At 41.1% G+C, this 22008-nt stretch overlaps 2 protein-coding genes across 2 annotated transcripts in view; one reads left to right on the plus strand and one right to left on the minus strand.

Moving 5' to 3' along the window:
- The window catches only part of LOC138945347 (uncharacterized), a 546160-nt gene that overhangs the window by 409412 nt on the left and 114740 nt on the right, over positions 1-22008 (plus strand). The window lies entirely within an intron of this gene.
- The window catches only part of LOC138945345 (uncharacterized), a 164066-nt gene that overhangs the window by 61253 nt on the left and 80805 nt on the right, over positions 1-22008 (minus strand). The window contains exons 23-24 of the mRNA XM_070316772.1: positions 13083-13124; positions 2496-2658 (exon numbers count right to left, since the gene is read on the minus strand). Coding sequence (XP_070172873.1) covers positions 2496-2658; positions 13083-13124 — 205 coding nt within the window. The remainder of the gene's footprint in view (positions 1-2495; positions 2659-13082; positions 13125-22008) is intronic.

Below are 22008 nucleotides of genomic sequence, written 5' to 3' on the forward strand. Positions count from 1 at the left end.
TTTCGTGATCCCAACACCACAAACTTCTTATGATTTTTTGTCACTTTTCTCTCATGTGGCTGGCGTGGCGGGTTGGTAGTGTGTGAAACCCAAAAATTGAAGATGTTCGGTTCAAATCATGCTCCAATCAACTCTTTTTTTAAAATCTTCTAGCAGTAAATCTATCAAAATCACAACGTAAAATAAAGAAAACTTACTCTTTTTTTTTCTTCTTTTTTTTAAGAATTTTGCAAATTTACTGAAACGTTTTTTACTGTTCAGTAAATTTGTGAAAAAATGGCATGCTCATTTCAGGAAATTCACAAATTTCCTGAAATGTTCAGGGATTTCGCAAATGTCCTAGTTTCGCAAATTTACTGTAACATATACATCTCCCCGGCCGGGCAGTTTTAGCTCTCGTAATGTGCGGAAGAACTGAGAGAAACGTTTGCGTTCCGCTTATGGTTGTCTTGTTTGCTTGCCAAAATAATATTGCATCGATCAACAACGTTCACACTGTCACCATGCTCCCATGCTGGTTTGTTTACCACTTTCTAAGGTGAAGAGTTCACCGCGCCTGCGCAGGGACGGGGATTCCCCGTTATGTCACATCAAAGTTCGGACCTACGCTTTTAGTTGGTAACTGAGCAGTCTCGACCAAGTTCGCTCTCACGCATGGCAGACTGACTAAAGCTTTAGTTCCCAACCGCTTAGTTCGAACCTACGTTTAGTTGCTTACTATGGTAGTCCCCATTCATGCATTCCACTACTGGAAATGTAGGTAGGCGGTACTTGTCTATAGGCATGCAGAACTTTCAGTGCGTGTTGAGGAGGGGGGGGGGGGGGGGGTCATACAAAAACCAACGCAGTAGTACAACAAAAGCTATCGCTACAGGTGTACGTGCATGGCCAACCATACCATCAACACCGTAAACAACAGCAGCAACAACATCAACACACGAAGAACAAGAACAGCAACAACAATACAAGAAAAACAAGAACAAGAACAGCAACAACAACAAAACAAGAAGAACAAGAACAGCAACAACAACAAAACAAGAAGAACCAGAACAGCAACAACAACAAAACAAGAAGAACAAGAACAGCAACAACAACAATGCAAAAACACAATATAAGAAGAACAGCAACAACAATAAAACAAGAAGAACAAGAACAGCAACAACAACAAAACAAGAAGAACCAGAACAGCAACAACAACAAAACAAGAAGAACAAGAACAGCAACAACAACAAAACAAGAAGAACAAGAACAGCAACAACAACAATGCAAAAACAAGAACAGCAAAAACACAATATAAGAAGAACATCAACAACAACAATACAACAAGAACAAGAACAGCAACAACAACACAACAAGAAGAACAAGAACAGCAACAACAACAATGCAAAAACAAGAACAGCAAAAACACAATATAAGAAGAACATCAACAACAACAATACAACAAGAACAAGAACAGCAACAACAACACAACAAGAAGAACAAGAACAGCAACAACAACAATACAAGAAAAACAAGAACAAGAACAGCAACAACAACAAAACAAGAAGAACAAGAACAGCAACAACAACAAAACAAGAAGAACCAGAACAGCAACAACAACAAAACAAGAAGAACAAGAACAGCAACAACAACAAAACAAGAAGAACAAGAACAGCAACAACAACAACACAAGAAGAACATCGAACATCAACAACAACAACACAAGAAGAACAAGAACAGCAACAATACAAGAAGAACATCGAACATCAACAACAACAACACAAGAAGAACAAGACCAGCAACAACAACAATACAAGAAGAACAAGACCAGCAACAACAACAATACAACAAGAACAAGAACATCAACAACAACAATACAACAAGAACAAGAACAGCAACAACAACACAACAAGAAGAACAAGAACAGTACGTACAACAATACAAGAAGAACATAAAAACGACAAGCAACAACAGCAATAGGAGAAGAAAAACAACAACAACAACAACATTAATAACAACAACAACAACAACATTAATATCATCACCACAGCCACCATCACCAACAGGTTATGAAACGTAACGCAATAAAAATTGGCCATCTAATGTGAAAATATTCACATTCGTCACAGCACACATCTAAACTGTCGAAGTGTCCACAAACAAAAAGTCGTCTCAGGTACAGCTGGTATCATAGCTCTCTACCCCTACCCCCCCCCCCCCCCCCCCCCAGGCTGACGTAGATGCACGAGGATATACGTTCAACTTTCATAGGCACACACACACACACACACACACCAATCACACACACACACACACACACACACACACACTCCCTCTCTCTTGTGTCTTTGTCTCTGTCTTTCTTACCTTCCCGATGTCTCTTGTAAAAAGGAGGGCATAGGCAAGCACCCACACACACACTCAACAAACACACACACACAGCCCCCCCCCCCGGCCCTACACACACACACACACACATCCACACTCCCTCTCTCTACTGTCTCCGTGTCTCTTACCTTCCCGATGTCTGTCGTAAAAGGAGGGGTCAGCCAGCTCGTGTTTGAGCCCGGTCAGCATGGGCAGGCCTTGACCAGGCACGGACACGGTGGTCATCGGAACCTCCTCTTGCGAGGGGATCTGCACCCTCCTCCACCCGCTCGCATCCATGATATACATGCCCTGTAACAGTGAAGACGTTTAAATCCTAAAAAACAAAGAGACTGCCAACGTTCCAAAATTCAGAATCGCAAACTTGTGTGTGTGTGTGTGTGTGTATGTGTGTGTGTGTGTGTGTGTATGTGTGTGTGTGTGTGTGTATGTGTGTGTGTATGTGTGTGTGTACGGTGTTGCTATTATACATCGCCGTGAGCTCTGGTGACAAGGGGCGATTAATAAGTGTCCATTATTATTTAAGTTATTGAGACATCCCAGTGCACTAAGGGATTTATAGAGCAAATCGAGAAAATTCATTATTGAACGAAGCGCATAGCGCTGAGTTCAATCATTATTTTCGAGATTTGCTCTATAAATCCCGAAGTGCACTGGGATTGTTTCAATAACGATATTCTCAGTTCCGCCAGAGAAAAAAGAAGATTCAAAACGCACATTTTGCTGCGCGCATTTGAATTGGCATAACTTGTGTGGTCAGGTCGTGTAAGATCTATTTTTGTGTGGGCTGTCTCGAGTCATCCTGAACTCAGGTCAAAAATGAGTTACTTCCCTTCGGGTCTCATTCTATTCTTGGTTTTCCTTGTCTGGTGAGGAAATCGATTTTTTACATATTTATATCTTTTCGTAATGTGTTATGGATATAAGCAGATTCGCGATCGTCGATAATGATTTTTCATGGTGTTGTGTAATTTTTTAAATTACACAGGAATTGATATGTAAGAAAGTTTCAAGCGAGCTATTTTTCACGGCTGTATTTACTGTGCAAACAACTCTAAATATGGCAAAAGTGTCACGTAATAATCAACCGTTTGGTTTCGGCGCTCGCTGGAGCAGACGATTTTTTCTGTAACCAGTTGACAGTGATGCAACCATATATTACGGTCTCCTTCCGGCAGCAGTAATAAAATTTCGACTTGTTTTGACCTAAGAACGATGTCTTTATCATAACTGTGAAGAACAGAATGGAGATCACTGTCGAAGTCGGCCAATCTGCAATTATTTTCGTCTTGCGAACACTGCTCGCGAACAACATATTGGAGATAACTCTGTATTCTTGTTTTGATAGATTCGCGTAGGAATTTAGCGTCCGGTCAGAGAGATAACTGGCGATAGCCGTGGAGCGATGATTATCAGAATGGTCTCGAGTGTGTCGTGCTTTCGTCACACGCATTTTAATTTCTGTTGGTAAATTCCAGTGTAGCATTAAGCTAAAAAGTGATGATCTTTCATAGAGACCTCATTTGAACTCGGAGAAAGAACTGTGCTCTAAGTTATTTGTGATTCGAAACCTTCAGCTCACTTCGACGGATTGACTGTGCAGAGTGGCGCCCCTTGAATTGACTCCAAGGACTGGTCGACGGTTAGCACGTTTTCAAAATGAATGTGGTATGTTTCTCGTGTTGTATCTACACTCATCGGGGAGTTTGGTACTAACTATGGACGATAAGAATGCTCTGAACCCTACACGTATTATATCCCCATCGTTTTTTCGTTCACATTTGCCCGACATGTTAATTTGCTGAGCGGGGTGTATGTCGTCGGCTAGGCGAACCACTGCAGTCTCATTTCAAAAACAAAAATTGCTCGTCACGTTGCATGAGGCAGGCTGGTAATAAATATTATACATGGTAAGAACGTTCTGAACCTTACACGTTTTCGATTCCGATTGTTGTTGCCTTGAAATAATAATTCGGAAACCATTCATTTACTGAACTGATGCAGTCGTATTTCAGTGTAGTCTGCTACGTACGACAGGATCGATCGAGTCAGTCGACTTCCAAATCCTTGTCTATCTGGTACGTTCTCGGAATAACACTTGTGTTTTCTGTTAGCCGCTGGGAATTGTAAACTAACTCATCATAAGGTAATGTGGATAATAAGCTACATGCCACTAACACGGCATATGAGAAGAATCTATGCAAGTCGAAAATGAGATGAGACACAGCGGCTTCTATTTTTTAGATCAGTGGGCTTCACTGTGTCCACTGTGGCACATGCAATCTGTCAGAAAAAAAACACTTCTGCTTTATGGTCATTTGGTATTGTGGAGAATATAAGCTACATGTCATTATTTAATTCTGAGGGGTAAAAAACGGTCATACACATAAAATTCCACTCGTGCAAAAAAACACGAGTGTACGTGGGAGTTTCAGCCCACGAACGCAGAAGAAGAAGAAGAAGAAGAAGAAGAAGAAGAAGAAGAGTACAGTCTCGCTTAGGCAAAGGGCGGAAGAATATGCTCCAAGAGTGCGCTAACAGTTTTAAGCATAACGCCATGAGCTAATCAACTGGTTCACATCAGTCATGTGACACCAGTACTTACTGACGATTATTATTATTTAAGTTATTGAGACATCCCAGTGCACTAAGGGATTTATAGAGCAAATCGAGAAAATTCATTATTGAACGAAGCGCATAGCGCTGAGTTCAATAATTATTTTCGAGATTTGCTCTATAAATCCCTTAGTGCACTGGGATTGTTTCAATAACGATATTGTCGGTACCGCCAGAGAAAAAAGAAGATACAACACGCACATTTTGCTACGCGCATTTGAATAGGCATAACTGTGTGGTCAGGTCGTATAGAAGATCTACTTTTGTGTGGGCTGTCTCGTGTGTTGTGCTTTCATCACACGCAAACTCTTGTTTTAATTTCTGTTGGTAAATTCCAGTGTAGCGTTAAGCTAAACAGTGATGATCTTTCTCTCATTTGAACTCGGAGAAAGGACTGTGCTTTCAGTTATTTGCGGTTCGAAACCTTCATCGAGCTTCGACAGATTGACTGTGCAGAGTTGTGTCCCTTGCCAAGGTCGACGGAAAGCCCATTTTCAAAATAAACGTGGCATGTTATTCGTGTGGTATCTTCCCTCATCGGGGAGTCTGGTACTAAATGTGAACGGTAAGAATGCTCTGAACCCTACACGTATTATATCCCCATCGTTTTATCGTTCACATTTGCCTAACATGTTAATTTGCTGAGCGGGATTTATGTCGTCTGCTAGGCTATTGCACCGAGTCTCATTTCAAAAACAAAAATTGCTCGTCCCGTTGCACTGAGTCTGCACACATAAAGCAGGCTGGTAATAAGTCTTATATGTGTTAAGAACGTTCTAAACCCTACACGTTTTCGATTCCGATTGTTCTTGCCTTAAAATAAACGGAAAGCATTCATTTACTGAACAGATGCAGTCGTATTTCAGTGTAGTCTGCTACGTGCTGATCTAGCTGCGACGTTATCGGAATAACACTTGTGTTTTCTGTTAGCTGCTGGGAATTGTTTACTAACTCATCATTTGGTAATGTGGATAATAAGGTACATGCCACCAACATGGCATAATTATGAGAGGAATCTTCGCAAGTCGAAACTGAAAAATTAGACACAGCGGGTTCTATTTTTAGATCAGTGCAACTGTGGGCGGCACAGGCGCATGCAATCTGTCAGAAAAAAAACACTTTTGCTTTAATTGAAAAGCAGGACATTTATGGTCATAATCATTGGTATTGTGGAGAATATAAGCTACATGTCATTAATTAATTCTGAGGATGAGAGTACAGTCTCGCTTTGGCAAAGGGTGTAAGAATACGCTCTGTGGAAAAGTTAGCGCACTCCAGGAGTGCGCTAACAGATTTAAGCGCATCGCCATTAGCCAATCAACTGGTTCACATCAGTCATGTGACACCAGTACTTACTGACAATTATTATTATTATTATTATAGCTGAAGGCACAGCCATTCTCGAGAAACAGTTCTGGTCACTTTCTCAGATCTGCCTTAGCGTGTACATGGGATTTAAAAAAAAAAATTTTAATATATATTCACAAAACAATATAAAATTCTTTGACAATAGTGTCGGGAACAATAACAACTTCTGAACGTAGAAATAACAAGTCGCGTGAAGCGATATACAAACATTTAGTCAAGATCAACACCACAAACAAATCATCGCCGAGACTACATTCTGATTCAGATAGTCTCGGCTAACCAAGACCGAGACGGGTCACGCTCGCCGCAGCGAAGCACGTGTCCGTAGTACTTACTGAACCTATTTTTTTTCATTCTGAGCACATTTTAGAGTAAACAGAACATATCTATATATTTTGGAATTCAATAGAAGATGAGGAATACAATGAAATAACTTTAAAATCTGTTTGCGAAAAATCGATTTTAATGACAACTTGAGCAAACTCATTAATTTACTTGACCAACATTTCAACCAATTTGATTGAAAAAAGAGAGCGTGACAGTTCTGCCTCAACTTTCACAAAGACATCAAAGACATTTATCCAAAAAAAGAAAAAAAACGTCTGGAGATAATATACCCAGGAACTCTCATGTGAAATTTCATTAAAGGCCAACATCCACAAGAATTTTTCTCCTGGAGCGACCTAAACTTGAACCCGAGGCAGTTCGCCAAAAAAAACCGCCGATCACGAGAAAAGCATGCGTATCGCATGCGAGACGATTTGCAAGCCAGCCAGCGCAGCAGCGGGTGGCGAGTGGGGATTTGGTCTCGGCAAAGAAACAAACAATGCAGTGTTTGATCTCGGTGAGACTGAAAGAGAGACAGAGAGCACGAGAGAGAGCGACAGGGACACAGTGATTCAAGGCGCACAACTCTAGTAAAGTTGTCGTTGCACGTCCGCCTGGCCAAAGTGATCCGGGTTCGATTCCCGGCATGTGTGGTCTATGTTTTTTTTTTTTAATTCTTGTTTACTATTGTTTATTATGAACGTTTTAATGTTTTATTTTACTCTAATAATTTTTTTAATTGTGTAAAATAAATAAAAAAAAAATTTTTTAAATCCACGTGCACAAGACAAAAACTTTTATACTGGGGGAGCGAGCCAGTCTGAAGAGTACTCGGGTCCAGCGCCAGCGTTTTTTTTATATTTAGTCAAGTTTTGACTAAATATTTTAACGCAGAGGGGGGAATCGAAACGAGGGTCGTGGTGTATGTGTGTGTGTGTGTGTGTGTGTGTGTGTGTGTGTGTGTGTGTGTGTGTGAGTGTGTGTGTGTGTGTGTGTGTGTGTGTGTGTGTGTGTGTGTGTGTGTGTGTGTGCAGAGCGATTCAGACTAAACTACTGGACCGATCTTTATGAAATTTGACATGAGAGTTCCTGGGTATGATATTCCCATACTTTTTTTCATTTTTTTGATAAATGTCTTTGATGACGTCATATCCGGCTTTTCGTGAAAGTCACGCTCTCATTTTTCAACCAAATTGGTTGAAATTTTGGCCAAGCAATCGTCGACGAAGGCCGGGGTTTGGTATTGCATTTCAGCGTGGTGGCTTAAAAATTAATTAAGGACTTTGGTCACTAAAAATTGTAAAAAAAATCATTTTTTTCTAAAACGATCCACATTTACGTTCATCTTATTTTCCATCATTTACTGATTCCAAAAACATATAAATATGTTATATTTGGATTAAAAACAAGCTCTGAAAATTAAATATATAAAGATTATTATCAAAATTAAATTTTCGAAATTTGAAGCTGATGGGTAGGTCATATTCTTAGATAGGAAAATGGTCGCTCCTTGCATGAAACGGCATAAAATAAACAATGTTTTAAATAAGTGAGGTACATGTTTAGGCTAGGGGGGGGGGTTGCGCAACCCCCATAACCCCCCCCCCCCCCCCGGTAGTCAGGCCCTGACCGGCTGACGCAGCAAGACCGTATACTCGTAGCATCGTCAGTCCACCGCTCACGGCAAAGGCAGTGAAATTGACAAGAAGAGCGGGGTAGTAGTTGCGCTGAGAACGATAGCACGCTTTTCTGTACCTCTCTTCGTTTTAACTTTCTGAGCGTGTTTTTAATCCAAACATATCATGTCTATATGTTTTTGGAATCAGGAACCGACAAGGAATAAGATGAAAGTGTTTTTAAATTGATTTCGACAATTTAATTTTGATAATAATTTTTATATATTTAATTTTCAGATCTTGTTTTTAATTCAAATATAACATATTCATATGTTTTTGGAATCAGCAAATGATGGAAAATAAGATGAACGTAAAGTTGGATCGTTTTCAGATTTTTAATGACCAAAGTCATTAATTAATTTTTAAGCCACCACGCTGAAATGCAATACCGAAGTCCGGGCTTCGTCGAACAATACTTGACCAAAATTTCAACCAATTTGGTTGAAAAATGAGGGCGTGACAGTGCCGCCTCAACTTTTACGAAAAGCCGGATATGACGTCATCAAAGACATTTATCTAAAAAATGAAAAAAACGTATGGGGATATCATACTCAGGAACTTCATGTCAAATTTCATAAAGATCGGTAAAGTAGTTTGGTCTGAATTGCTCTACACGCACGCACACACACACACCCATACACACACACATACACCACGACCCTCGTCTCGATTCCCCCCTCTACGTTAAAACATTTAGTCAAAACTTTACTAAATGTAAACAAGTCGTGTAAGGCGAAAATACAACATTTAGTCAAGTAGCTGTCCAACTCACAGAATGAAACTAAACGCAGTGCAACGCAGCAAGACCGTATACTCGTAACATCGTCAGTCCACCGCTCACGGCAAAGGCAGTGAAATTGACAAGAAGAGCGGGGTAGTAGTTGCGCTGAGAACGATAGCACGCTTTTCTGTACCTCTCTTCGTTTTAACTTTCTGAGCGTGTTTTTAATCCAAACATATCATATCTATATGTTTTTGGAATCAGGAACCGACAAGGAATAAGATGAAAGTGTTTTTAAATTGATTTCGACAATTTAATTTTGATCATAATTTTTATATATTTAATTTTCAGAGCTTGTTTTTAATCCAAATATAACATATTTATATGTTTTTGGAATCAGCAAATGATGGAAAATAAGATGAACGTAAATTTGGATCGTTTTATAAAAGAAATATTTTTTTTACAATTTTCAGATTTTTAATGACCAAAGTCATTAATTAATTTTTAAGCCACCACGCTGAAATGCAATACCAAAGTCCGGGCTTTGTCGAAGATTACTTGACCAAAATTTCAACCAATTTGGTTGAAAAATGAGGGCGTGACAGTGCCGCCTAAACTTTCACGAAAAGCCGGATATGACGTCATCAAAGACATTTATCAAAAAAATGAAAAAAACGTTCGGGGATTTCATACCCAGGAACTTTCATGTCAAATTTCATAAAGATCGGTCCAGTAGTTTGGTCTGAATCGCTCTACACGCACGCACGCACACACACTCACACACACACACATACACACACACATACACACACACATACACACACACACACACACACACACACATACACACACACATACACCACGACCCTTGTCTCGATTCCCCCCTCGATGTTAAAACATTTAGTCATAACTTGACTAAATGTAAAAACAAGTCGTGTTAGGCGAAAATACAACATTTAGTCAAGTAGCTGTCGAACTCACAGAATGAAACGGAACGCAATGCAATTTTTCAGCAAGACCGTATACTCGTAGCATCGTCAGTCCACCGCTCATGGCAAAGGCAGTGAAATTGACAAGAAGAGCGGGGTAGTACTTGCGCTGAGAAGGATAGCACGCTTTTCTGTACCTCTCTTCGTTTTAACTTTTTTTTATAATTTTCAGATTTTTAATGACCAATGTCATTAATTAATTTTTAAGCCACCAAGCTGAAATGCAATACCGAAGTCCGGGCTTCGTCGAAGATTACTTGACCAAAATTTCAACCAATTTGGTTGAAAAATGAGAGAGTGACAGTGCCGCCTCAACTTTCACGAAAAGCCGGATATGACGTCATCAAAGACATTTCTCCAAAAAAAGAAAAAAACATTTGGGGATATCAATCCCGGCCAGGAACTATCATGGAAAAATTCATAAAGATCGGTCCAGTAGTTTGGTCTCAATCGCTCTACACACACGCACACACACACACACACACACACACACACACTCACACACACACACACACACACACACACACACACACACTTTGGTCATTAAAAATCTGAAAATTGTAAAAAAAAATATTTTTTTTTATAAAACGATTCAAATTTACGTTCATCTTGATCTCCATCATTTTCTGATTTCAAAAACATATAAATATGTTATATTTTGATTAAAAACAAGCTCTGAAAATTAAAAATATAAAAAATTATTATCAAAATTAAATTGTCGAAATCAATTTAAAAACACTTTCATCTTATTCCTTGTCGGTTCCTGATTCGTGAAAGCGAAATTACAACATTTAGTCAATCTGTCGAACCCACAGAATAAAACTGCACGCACTGCAGTGTTTTCAGTCACGAGAATAAAACAGCTTCGTCAATCCACGCGCAAGGAAGTCGCTCAATTTTTGCGTGCAACACGAAGTAAACAGACATGCAAGAATAGCGACGGGTTCAAGTTTAGGTCGCTCCAGGAGAAAAATTCTTGTGGATGTTGGCGTCCAGTAGTTTAAAACTGTTTTGTCTGAATCGCTCTATACACACGCACGCACACACAATACACATACACCACGTCTCGATTCCCCGTCTATGTTAAAACATTTAGTCAAAACTTGACTAAATGTAAAAACAGGAAAAATACAACACATTCTACATAAAGTCAACGTGGATTTGACCATCCCTCCACCTGGACACATTACAACAAGTAACCGGTGTAACACGAAATTTTTACTCCACGAAAAATGTACTCCGGAGTAAATATTTCGTACGAAATTCTTACTCCGAGTACACTTTTCGTACGAGAAAAAAACTTCCCAAGGCACGAAAAAATTACTCCCCCCACGAAAGTTTTACTCCCCATTTAATCTCGTACGCAAAAATGGGATGCGGGCGAAGGGATAATGCCAATAAGTGATCTCGCGCACACGAATGTCGCGCTACCCTCCTTCCACCCCTTCCACCACCAAGACTAACAGAGGACAAGGGAGTAAAAATTTCGTACACCTGGCATGGGAAGTTAAATTTCTCGTGTTGAGGTGAAGTAATTTATTCGTTATTTATTCGTCAGGGGAGTAACATTTTTGTACGAAGTGTTTACTCGGAACTCACCTGTCTTTGGGAGTAATTTTCTCGTGCAATGGGGGAGTGCTTTTTTCGTAAAGGGAGTAACTTTTTCGTACGAAATGTTTACTCCGGAGTAAAAATCTCGTGGGAGTAATTTTCTCGTGTTACACCGGCATTGTTCAACGAGTCGGTATCTTAAGTGCTGTTTACATGGCAGATTGCAACCAACTTTTGCCCAACTTTAGTCGTTTGAAAATCGCTCCCGAGTCGTGTAGGCAGAATCGGCGAAAAGTCTGCCATGTGAACGGCCCCAGCGATTTAGAAACGATTCGGCTCAGACTCGTCAGCGACTCCAAAACTCAGTTGAGCACTGCTCGACTCGGCCGTGACCCGTCAGCGATTTTGTCCAGACTTTTATTGTCGAGCTTACTGATTGGTTAGCTCTAGCCTTCCCTTCCCCGGAAAACAACGCGGACGACCGGACAATCCCGAAAGGCGAAGTCTGGCGAGAATTGCCGATTAAAACTAGTTTGCGAGTTTCTGCTGTTCACATGGGCAGCGATTTTGATTTGACTTGCTGCAGACTAAAATCGCTTGAAAGTTGGGCAAAAGTTGCCATGTGAAGAGCACTTAAAAAAAAACCAGAACAAAATCTATAAATAAAAAAAGGTTCCACTCTGGACAGAAAGCAGTGGGGCTGCTGATTTGTTTGCATGCGTCAAAGTAGAACGATCCTATGAAACAGCCCGGCTGGATCAGAGATGGTAGTCCGAATTGATTAAACGGGAAGGACTGCGAGCGCCTTTAATAACTTTAGGCATCCGGACAGTGTTTTGGAGACTTTTTTCTGGCGAATGTGGCGTTTCATGAGACACGCTTGCAGTAACTTGTTCCTAAACGATTTGTTAATATGCTTAAAAGATAACTGAAACAAAAACGTTGTATAGTGTAACTGGATTGACTATTTCATTTCAGTCATTGTCCCGTTTCAGTTATCTGAATATGTCCCGATGTTGGCTGCTTGCAACAAGTCTTGGGCACGAAACTCCTTTTCTTTAGGAAATCCTATCCGTTCCCTGTTGGCAAGTTCCGCCGGTGCCATGGGTTGAAAGTACACACACACACACACACACACACACATCGTGGCATACACCCACACATTAATTGTAACACATTATACGTTATGTGTTTGGCCTTGGTCGATAAAGATGAAACAAAAGACGATAATTATTATGGTCCCCTTGGACCAACAAAAAATCTGGTCTGCCAACAAGCCACCAAACATCTTAGGTTGTCGGACTCTGACGTCGCATGGCTAAAAGGAAGGAAGTCCAATGTTCAATCAATACTTATAGACACGCGCGCGTATAAAATTTACTCTTATATACATCGACACACACTTACATCCCTCATCCTCACATCTCGCACACATACACATCACTTCACTCGCACAGCGTGATTTACCTTGTAATTTTCTCCCAATTCATAGTCCAAGAGCTGTTCCTTCTGCAAACAGACAACAGTAATACAGATCAAGATTTATTCTGCAAACAGACAACATTAATACAGATCAAGATTTATTCTGCAAACAGACAACGTTAGTACAGGTCAAGATTTATTCTGCAAGCAGACAACGTTTGTACAGGTCAAGATTTATTCTGCAAACAGACAACATTAATACAGATCAAGATTTATTCTGCAAACAGACAACGTTAGTACAGGTCAAGATTTGTTCTGCAAACAGACATTAATACAGATTAAGATTTATTCTGCAAACAGACAACGTTAATACAGATCAAGATTGATTCCAAGCGGGTGTGTGACAAAAGGTCGAGGTTTAATATGTCGAGGCACAAAAGGTCGAGGACATTCGGTTGAGTCAAAGGTCGAGAGTGACAAAAGGTCAACAACCGTCCTCGACCTTTTGGTTCTCGCCCTTTCCAAACAGACTTTTTTGTCTTGCCACTGCTACGACCACCCCAGAGACATTCTTAGATAAATCACCGCATTATGTATCTCTTGTTTGTCCACTGAAAAGGACGTTAGATCGAGGTTTGTGAGTGTTTTGTTTTGTGCTGAAAAATTTCATCATTCTTGTTTTTTTAAACAAGATTTAGTCATCACAACTGGCTCACTTTGGGCAAGGGGATGCATGGTATAATAAACACGTAAGATATTTACAACATATGTGGCCACTAATTAATCAATAATTTAAGCAAAGGAATTGCATAACATAGTGAAGCAAAAGGTGTAATTGATAAAACAAACATTTAAAAAAAACACCAAAAAAACATGAAAACATAAGCTACCACACCCAAACTAACAGGACCCCCTGCACACACACACACACACACACACACACACACACACACACACACACACACACACACACACACACACATTTTTTAAGAAAAAAAGGAAAGTAAGCACGCAAGATACAGAAAACAGCAGTAATTGTGATAGTTATGCGAAACAAGTCTCCTGGCACATGATAGTATAACACAGGCATACGAAGAACATATACCGTCGTTGTCCTTTTCTCAGATCTTGTCATGTCAGTCGCGCTCTGTCTCAATATGTAAGCCCCCCCCCCCCCAAAAAAAAAAAAAAAAAAAAAAAAAACCCCGATTCAACACATGCCCAACAATTCCACGTCTTTTAATTTAATTCATGACTAAATACAGACTAGACTAGCACTTGACTGCAGTCTTCATGACTGACTCAACATATGTTCAGAACTTCTTTCTTTCTTTATTTGGTGTTCAACGTCGTTTTCAACCACGAAGGTTATATCGCGACGGGGAAAGGGGGGAGACGGGTAGAGCCACTTGTCAAATGTTTCTTGTTCACAAAAGCACTAATCAAAAATTAGCTCCAGGGGCTTGCAACGTAGTACAATGTATTACCTTACTGGGAGAATGCAAGTTTCCAGTACAAAGGACTAAACATTTCTTACATACTGCTTGACTAAAATCTTTACAAAAATGGACTATATTCTATACAAGAAACACTTAACAAGGATAAAAAGAGAAACAGAATCCGTTAGTCGCCTCTTTCGACATGCTGGGGAGCATGGGGTAAATTCTTCCCCCTAACCCGCGGGGAGTATGTTCAGAACTGCAATGTAGTCTTCATCAATGACTCAACACATGTTCAGAACTTTAATGTGGTCTTCATCAATGACTCAACACATGCTCAGAACTGGAATGTAGTCTTCATCATTGACTCAACACATGTTCCGAACTTTAATGTGGTCTTCATCAATGACTCAACACATGCTCAGAACTGGAATGTAGTCTTCATCAATGACTCAACACATGTTCAGAACTTTAATGTGGTCTTCATCAAATACTCAACACATGTTCAGAACTTTAATGTGGTCTTCCTCATTGACTCAACACAGTCATGTTCAGAACTTTAATGTGGTCTTCGTCATTGAATGAACACATTTTCAGAACTGGAATGTAGTCTTCATTAACGACTCAACACATGTTCAGAACTTTAATGTGGTCTTCATCATTGACTCAACACATGTTCAGAACTTTAATGTGGTCTTCATCATTTACTCAACACATCTTCAGAACTGGAATGTAGTCTTCATCAATGACTCAACACATGTTCAGAACTTTAATGTAGTCTTCATCTTTGACTCAACACATGTTCAGAACTTTAATGTGGTCTTCATCATTGACTCAACACATGTTCAGAACTGGAATGTTGTCTTCATCATTCAATCAACACATGTTCAGAACTTTAATGTGGTCTTCATCATTGACTCAACACATGTTCAGAACTTTAATGTGGTCTTCATCATTGACTCAACACATGTTCAGAACTGGAATGTAGTCTTCATCATTGACTCAACACATGTTCAGAACTTTAATGTGGTCTTCATCGTTGACTCAACACATGCTCAGTACCTCAATGCAGTCTTCATCATTGACTCAACACAATGTCATGTTCAGTACTTGTTATACAGTCTTTATCGAATTGTATCTGCGAACGCCAAGAAGAAGAAGAAGATCGAATTGTATTAATCCACACTTACTCAACACTAAGTGTATTCTGTATAATATGCCTTATGCCATGATCACCAATAAGTTTAACTCCAGGCTATACTTATAAAGCAAGACAAGCTCTTCTTTTTCGATTATCCGGGGTGCTTTCGATTTCTTTATTCTTCTTCGCTTTTTCATAGAAACACTGAGGCACGCTATACACGTGACACTGTAGGCTTGATTCAGTGTTTCTATGGAAACAAGGGGATGCGACTCTTCCACAACCCATACAAAGTCATTTTCAAACATCGTCAATTCAAAACGAGCTAACTATGTGAAGAGCAACAGCATCAGTGGTAATAACTATAATCAAACAGTAAAGAGACCCTGGCGCACACACGTATTAACACACAAATCACTGGACACGGCTAGAGGGACTGGGGGGGGGGGGGGGGGGGTGGGGGTACGTACAACTCTTCAAACTAAAACAATAATGCACACGCTTTTAGTGTATCACCGAATCATTTCCAAAATAGTTCCATAACTGTAGGCACTCACTTCAAAATCAGTTGTCGTCTTGATCAACCTTCGACCTCAACCCCGGTCAGCCAAGTGACCTTGACCTCTAACTCACCTTGATCAGGTCTTGCACGGTGCAGGCGTCGCAAGGTCGCCCGCAGTACCGATCCCCGGCGCTCTTCTCGCGACGTGCTTGCGTGGCGGACATGGTCCCTTTCCCGCCCTGGTTCAGAGTAGCAGAGGGGGCAAATCCGCTGCGACACCGCTCTCTTCCCGCCCATCGTCCTTGCTGATGCATCTCGCTGTGAGTCCGGGGGCACTGCACCGGTTTGCGTGACACAAAGTGACCGTGCGTGACCATATCGCTGACGGTGCGTGACACAGCGCCGCCTTGATAATGCTGAGTACGGTGAGTTTTGGAAGGCGACGTAAAGCGGTGTGGCGTCTTTCGTGACAATGCGTCGCTCCGCGGCGTGAGTTCCAGCTTGTCACTAGACACATTGGAATGATTTTGTGTGACGTACTCCCTGTGCGCTCCCAGGTCAAAAGAGTCCGTGGACTGTTCATCGTCGACCTCGACGAATCCCACACGAGCACCGGTCGGATAATCACTGCGCGTTTGTGCCACACCACGGCCCACGTTCACATAATCGCTAGCGTCTTTCGATCCAGACTTTCCATAACGCTTCGAGTCTCTCCGAGCTCCTTGCAAAGATGTCTGGGCTCGCATGGATTTGATTTGCAGGGTAGCCATGGAGAGGCTCCTACTGTCATCATCCACGAAATGCAGTGGCCTGAGCCCAGTGGAACTGAGGCGGTGATGTCGATTGTTTTTGGCGGAGAATGACATGACAGAGTTTTTGCGGCTGCACCCGCAGTTTGACGTCTGTGTGTACATTTCCATCACGTGATATTGTCATACACACACACACCGCACATGTGATATCAAGACGATTGGAAAGATATGCCTCGTCTCCTGTTTGATCGCTGATTTCGAGATTTTGTTTCTTCTTCTTGGACTGAAAACGGAGTGCCACTAAAATGCTTTTTTGTTTGTTTTTGGTCATGTAACGATCGGAACAAACACCCTGTTTATCATGTATCATTCGATGTTCTTGTTAAGAGCCTAAATGTACTCATAGTATACATTTCTTGGTACAACAACACCACTCCAGTAATCAACAGGGGAATACGGCATCGGAGGTTAACAAAACATTTTTTGTTTACACTTGCTCTTTACAACCAAACCGCCTCAAGACAAACCACCACAACTCCTTTCAAAGTGAAAAGAGACCCACAACGGCAGCGCTGGCTGCCAGCACGGACACGTAATATGATCCAGCTGGATCTCCAAACCAACCCCATGACGCTACTGGAAACCACCTCCGGCTCGGGTGCCTCGTTGACCGGGAGCTGGAGAGCGACAACCATCCCTCCCTTGCGGTGGCCCCTTTGATTATTTCCCGTTTTCTTTTCCCTATTTTTTTAACCATCTAAAGTCGGGGTCAAACCCGGGAACATGCCCCTGATGGTTTTACCGTAAGGGCGTTAGGCATTACTTATCATCACTTGAATTTCTCGAAGAGCCGCCTGGGTGGTGTACGCAACATTGCCACCCTGAGCAAGATCTCTTGCCTTTAAGTTACGGAACTTGTGTCCTGTTTATATTGTAATCTACGACAAAAAAGACAAATCGTTGCTTCAGCAATGCTGTGACCCCTTTATATAATTGTTTGAGAAAAGCTTGCTTCTTGATCTTACTCGAAGACACCGGACGCCTCAAAATTGAAATTCTCTGAGCACCCTATGGGTCTGTCTTTACTGTGAAGACATGAAACCTTACAATACCAAAAAACAAAAGTAGAAGAAAAAAAAAGAAACAAAGGTAAAACAACTTAGGGTTGAAGCCGCCTGCATACAACTGAGGTAAAACCAAAGAAAAATTGTTAAAAAATTAAAATGACGACATGAAACTGTTTGGTGCAGTTTGCAACCGTCACATCACACTTGCTGTCGACTCCACCTTTTGTGAACGATTAAAAAAAATATATTGACCTAACTGAGGTTCTATTTGGTTGGTGTCTGCTCCCGGCGAATAGCTAACACTTGATGTTTTTCTCTTTAAATGAAATATAGCTTTCAACAGCAGAAGCAGTCAAGCGTAGCTAGATCAGTTGGTGTTGATCGTCCAATAATTACATGTTTGACATGAATAGGCTTATTGTATCGTCTCGACAGGAGTTGTTCAATACAAAAAGTGCTACCATATACCATTGCAGAACGAATATGACTTTTTATCATGTAAGCTCAAAGACTGCTGAATCCTGATATTAATTGGAAGAAATCGCAAAGTCAAGTTCACGAAGCTCTCTACACGAAACTTTGGCACTGAACTTTCGGTGTAAAGATTTCACGAAGCTCTCTACACGAAACTTTGGCACTGAACTTTCGGTGTAAAGACTTCACAAAGCTCTCTACACGAAACTTTGGCACTGAACTTTCGGTGTAAAGACTTCACGAAGCTCTCTACACGAAACTTTGGCACTGAACTTTCGGTGTAAAGACTTCACAAAGCTCTCTTCACGAAACTTTGGCACTGAACTTTCGGTGTAAAGACTTCACGAAGCTCTCTACACGAAACTTTGGCACTGAACTTTCAGTGTAAAGACTTCACGAAGTCAACTTCGGGCTCAATTGGGGGAAGGCATAACACTCTAATTTCTGTCTGTGTACAGGTGATAAATTCAGCTCTTGTGTGGGGCCTTTTGAGATTTCAAGTTTACAACATCCGGCAAAGCGACAACTTACCAACGAATTGCATGGGTACCGAAAAATATCATTTAGAAGTCGGTCGAAAGTAAAACGCTTCTAAATCCTGTCATTAATTGAACGAAGTCCATTTTGCGAAGTCTACTTCCCGAAGCTGGCAACACGAAGCTGTAGCACTGGATTTTTTAGTAAAAAGACTTCGGGAAAAAAAAACAAAAACAAGGTTACATTTTTGGAACGTTTCAAAACAACAAGATTAAGACTCCACAAAGTCGACTGTGGGCTCAGTTAAGGGCAGCCTTTAAGACGTCTAATCAACCGAACTCGGCAAAGGTGCACAATCATGTTCCCGCACTTAGGCCAAACAAAAATATATGTTGGTTAAGGGTAACCCGACCGACCCTATTTTTTCCCGCCGACCCTAAAACATTTTTTTAATTTCTAAAAAGAAATTCAACTTTTGGCACATTTTGCGAACCATACCGAGACTAAGGGAAGAAACCTCCTTTAAAATATACTAATTTTTTTGTTTTGTTTCTAAAACGCCGACCTACCGATCCAATCTTTTTTGGTCACGTCACCCTAAACCGACATACATTATTAGTAATCGTTAGATTTGACCGTGATATCAACAGTTATCAGTCTGAATGTCGAGAAAGCTGAAATCATATCAGATCGAGGCGGGACCCGAGATCTGATAATATGATTCAGCCTTTCGAGACATTCAGACTGATAAATCTTGATATCACGGTCAAATCTAACGATAACGATTTTTAATTTTTATCGCATTCGATTTCGGAACAGTAGGAACCATTAACCTGTGTCTCAAAAAGTCGGACAAACGCAAGGGAGGCAGGCTACTGCCATGTTGGAAATGTTGGATTTGTCTTTTTCTGCTTTCGCACTGAACTTCGTTGCTCTTACTTTTATTTTTCAGTAACAGTTTCTTATTCTCAGACAAAAACAACGCATTTAAAATGCAAACAGAACAAAAATATACGGTCTAAACAGATCACAAGCAAAGGCTAACAAGCTCAGTGGAGTTGGAAGGAACAGCGAAGTACGAAAGTCCCAGTTACTTCATCAGTCCGGCGTAGACTTACTTTTTGACTGTGCGATTTGGCAATTCTGAACAATGGGAGGAACTGAAGTGCGCCAGGCTGTATCAGTGAAGTCCTCTGGCTCATTTTGTGTGTCCAATAAAACTTCCAGGTATTTGTCGGCGTCGACGGACTGAATAACAATGTTGTCGAAGCTCAGTCCAACAGAGTGCAGACGACACATCCAAAATGGCGTCCTCCGAAGGCGCTGTAACTGTGTGAAACTGGGGTTGATGTTGTATGGCTACGAATAAAAAGGGTGGAGAATGGTTCATGCAGGTGCGATCTGTTTAAATCGTCTGCTTATTTCCTGCCTGTTTGTGAGTGATGTGCGCTGAAACACTGTAAGAGATCTCACAGTTTTCTGAGTACTGGTACTTTCAAGGCCAGCCTTGTTTATGGCTGTTCCAACCACCTCAGTCGGTAAGATTGTAACATTCTTTTCTACTACTTCTCTGTTAAAGTTGTTTTTTTCGTAATTGCACAGCTTACTAATTCTGATGCAGTTATTTTCCTTTTATAAATTTGAGATTTTAAAAGCAGGGAGACATTTGTTTCCTTCAGGTGAGATTTTTTTCTTCAAAACTAAAATTCATAAACTACTTCCTGCACGATATCAAATTCACTAGGCACTTCCTGCACGACATACAGTTCCTAGTTGACCAATGACAACAGCTGCTTTTGTCATGTGATCAGTAAAAATGCGATAATTGTGTTTGGCCTTATCGCAGTACAGCCAGTGTGTGTGCCAAATAGCCCAGTGTTGACACAACCCGCCTTTACACACAGTTCAATGGACGGCTGATGGCGTAAGACCGATATCATGCAGTACACGCGACGTGATTGCGCTGTCAAATACGGCTTTAAATGGACAGGGGCTGATAGTAGACGATTAGACAATCTTTATCATATAACCCCATTCCTGTCCTCAAGAGGCCAACAATAGAAATGCCTGTAGGACATTAATATATCCTGAAGAAGAGGCGGTTTCCGATTTTCGGAAAAAATTCTGGCGGGTTGGTGAAAGAGTGAATACTTTTGAGTTTACTGATTCAAATTTCCCCACGGGATGTTTTCACAGGCCTGTCACTAGCGAGGGGTGTGTCTGAAACACGAGGACAAGGAGCACGTGTAGAAAGCTTGCCTCACTAAAAGCAAGAATATTCACCCTTTCACAACCCATACACACGCGGCAGAGTTATTTCCGGAGTTCGTCTATTTCCCGTTACACGAAATTTTAACGACTTTTAAAACGAGCCCAATGCTGAACAGTTTCAGTTTGTCTGCACTCAGGGTTGGATGCCAGAAGTTTATGAATCAATGTTCCAAAATTATACATTGAACACACCACTTTGATGTTAGTTTTATACTAAAGCCTGTAATTTTGTTGATTATGGAAAATTGAAAACGTTGTTTAATAATAATAATAATAATATGGGAGATTTACAGAGCGCTTGACGTTCTCTAAGCGCTTTACAATGAAATGTTGAGAGGTCAAGGCAGGTGAAGTAGCCCGCACGTTGAACATCTCTCATGCCGGGTATTTTCGTGTTTCTATAACCCACCGAACTCTGACATGGATTACAGGATCTTTTCCGTGCGCACTTGGTCTTGTGCTTGCGTGTACACACGAAGGGGGGTACGTCACAAGCAGGTCTGCACATAAGTTGACCTGGGAGATCGGAAAAATCTCCACTTCTAACCCACCAGGCGGCAGCGACCGGGATTCGAACACACGACCTTCCGATTAGGAGGCCGACGTCTTACCACCACGCCACTGCGCGCGCCACTGTTTATACCAGTTACTGCTCTGGCCACATGCAGTCATTGTGTATCCTTACGACAGTCGAGAAGGGTTCAAGGCCGGTTTACCGATGAGAAAAGCATCAATATCTGTCCAGAGAAGCACTATATGCATGGATCGGACACTACTGCTTTAATTTAAAGGCCAACGTACTCTACCTCGTGAAAACATTTCGCCTCACTGTCTCCGATCTGGCCAGG

The sequence above is a fragment of the Littorina saxatilis genome, linkage group LG13 (genome assembly GCF_037325665.1).
Source record: "Littorina saxatilis isolate snail1 linkage group LG13, US_GU_Lsax_2.0, whole genome shotgun sequence".
Taxonomy (NCBI): Eukaryota; Metazoa; Mollusca; class Gastropoda; order Littorinimorpha; family Littorinidae; genus Littorina; species Littorina saxatilis.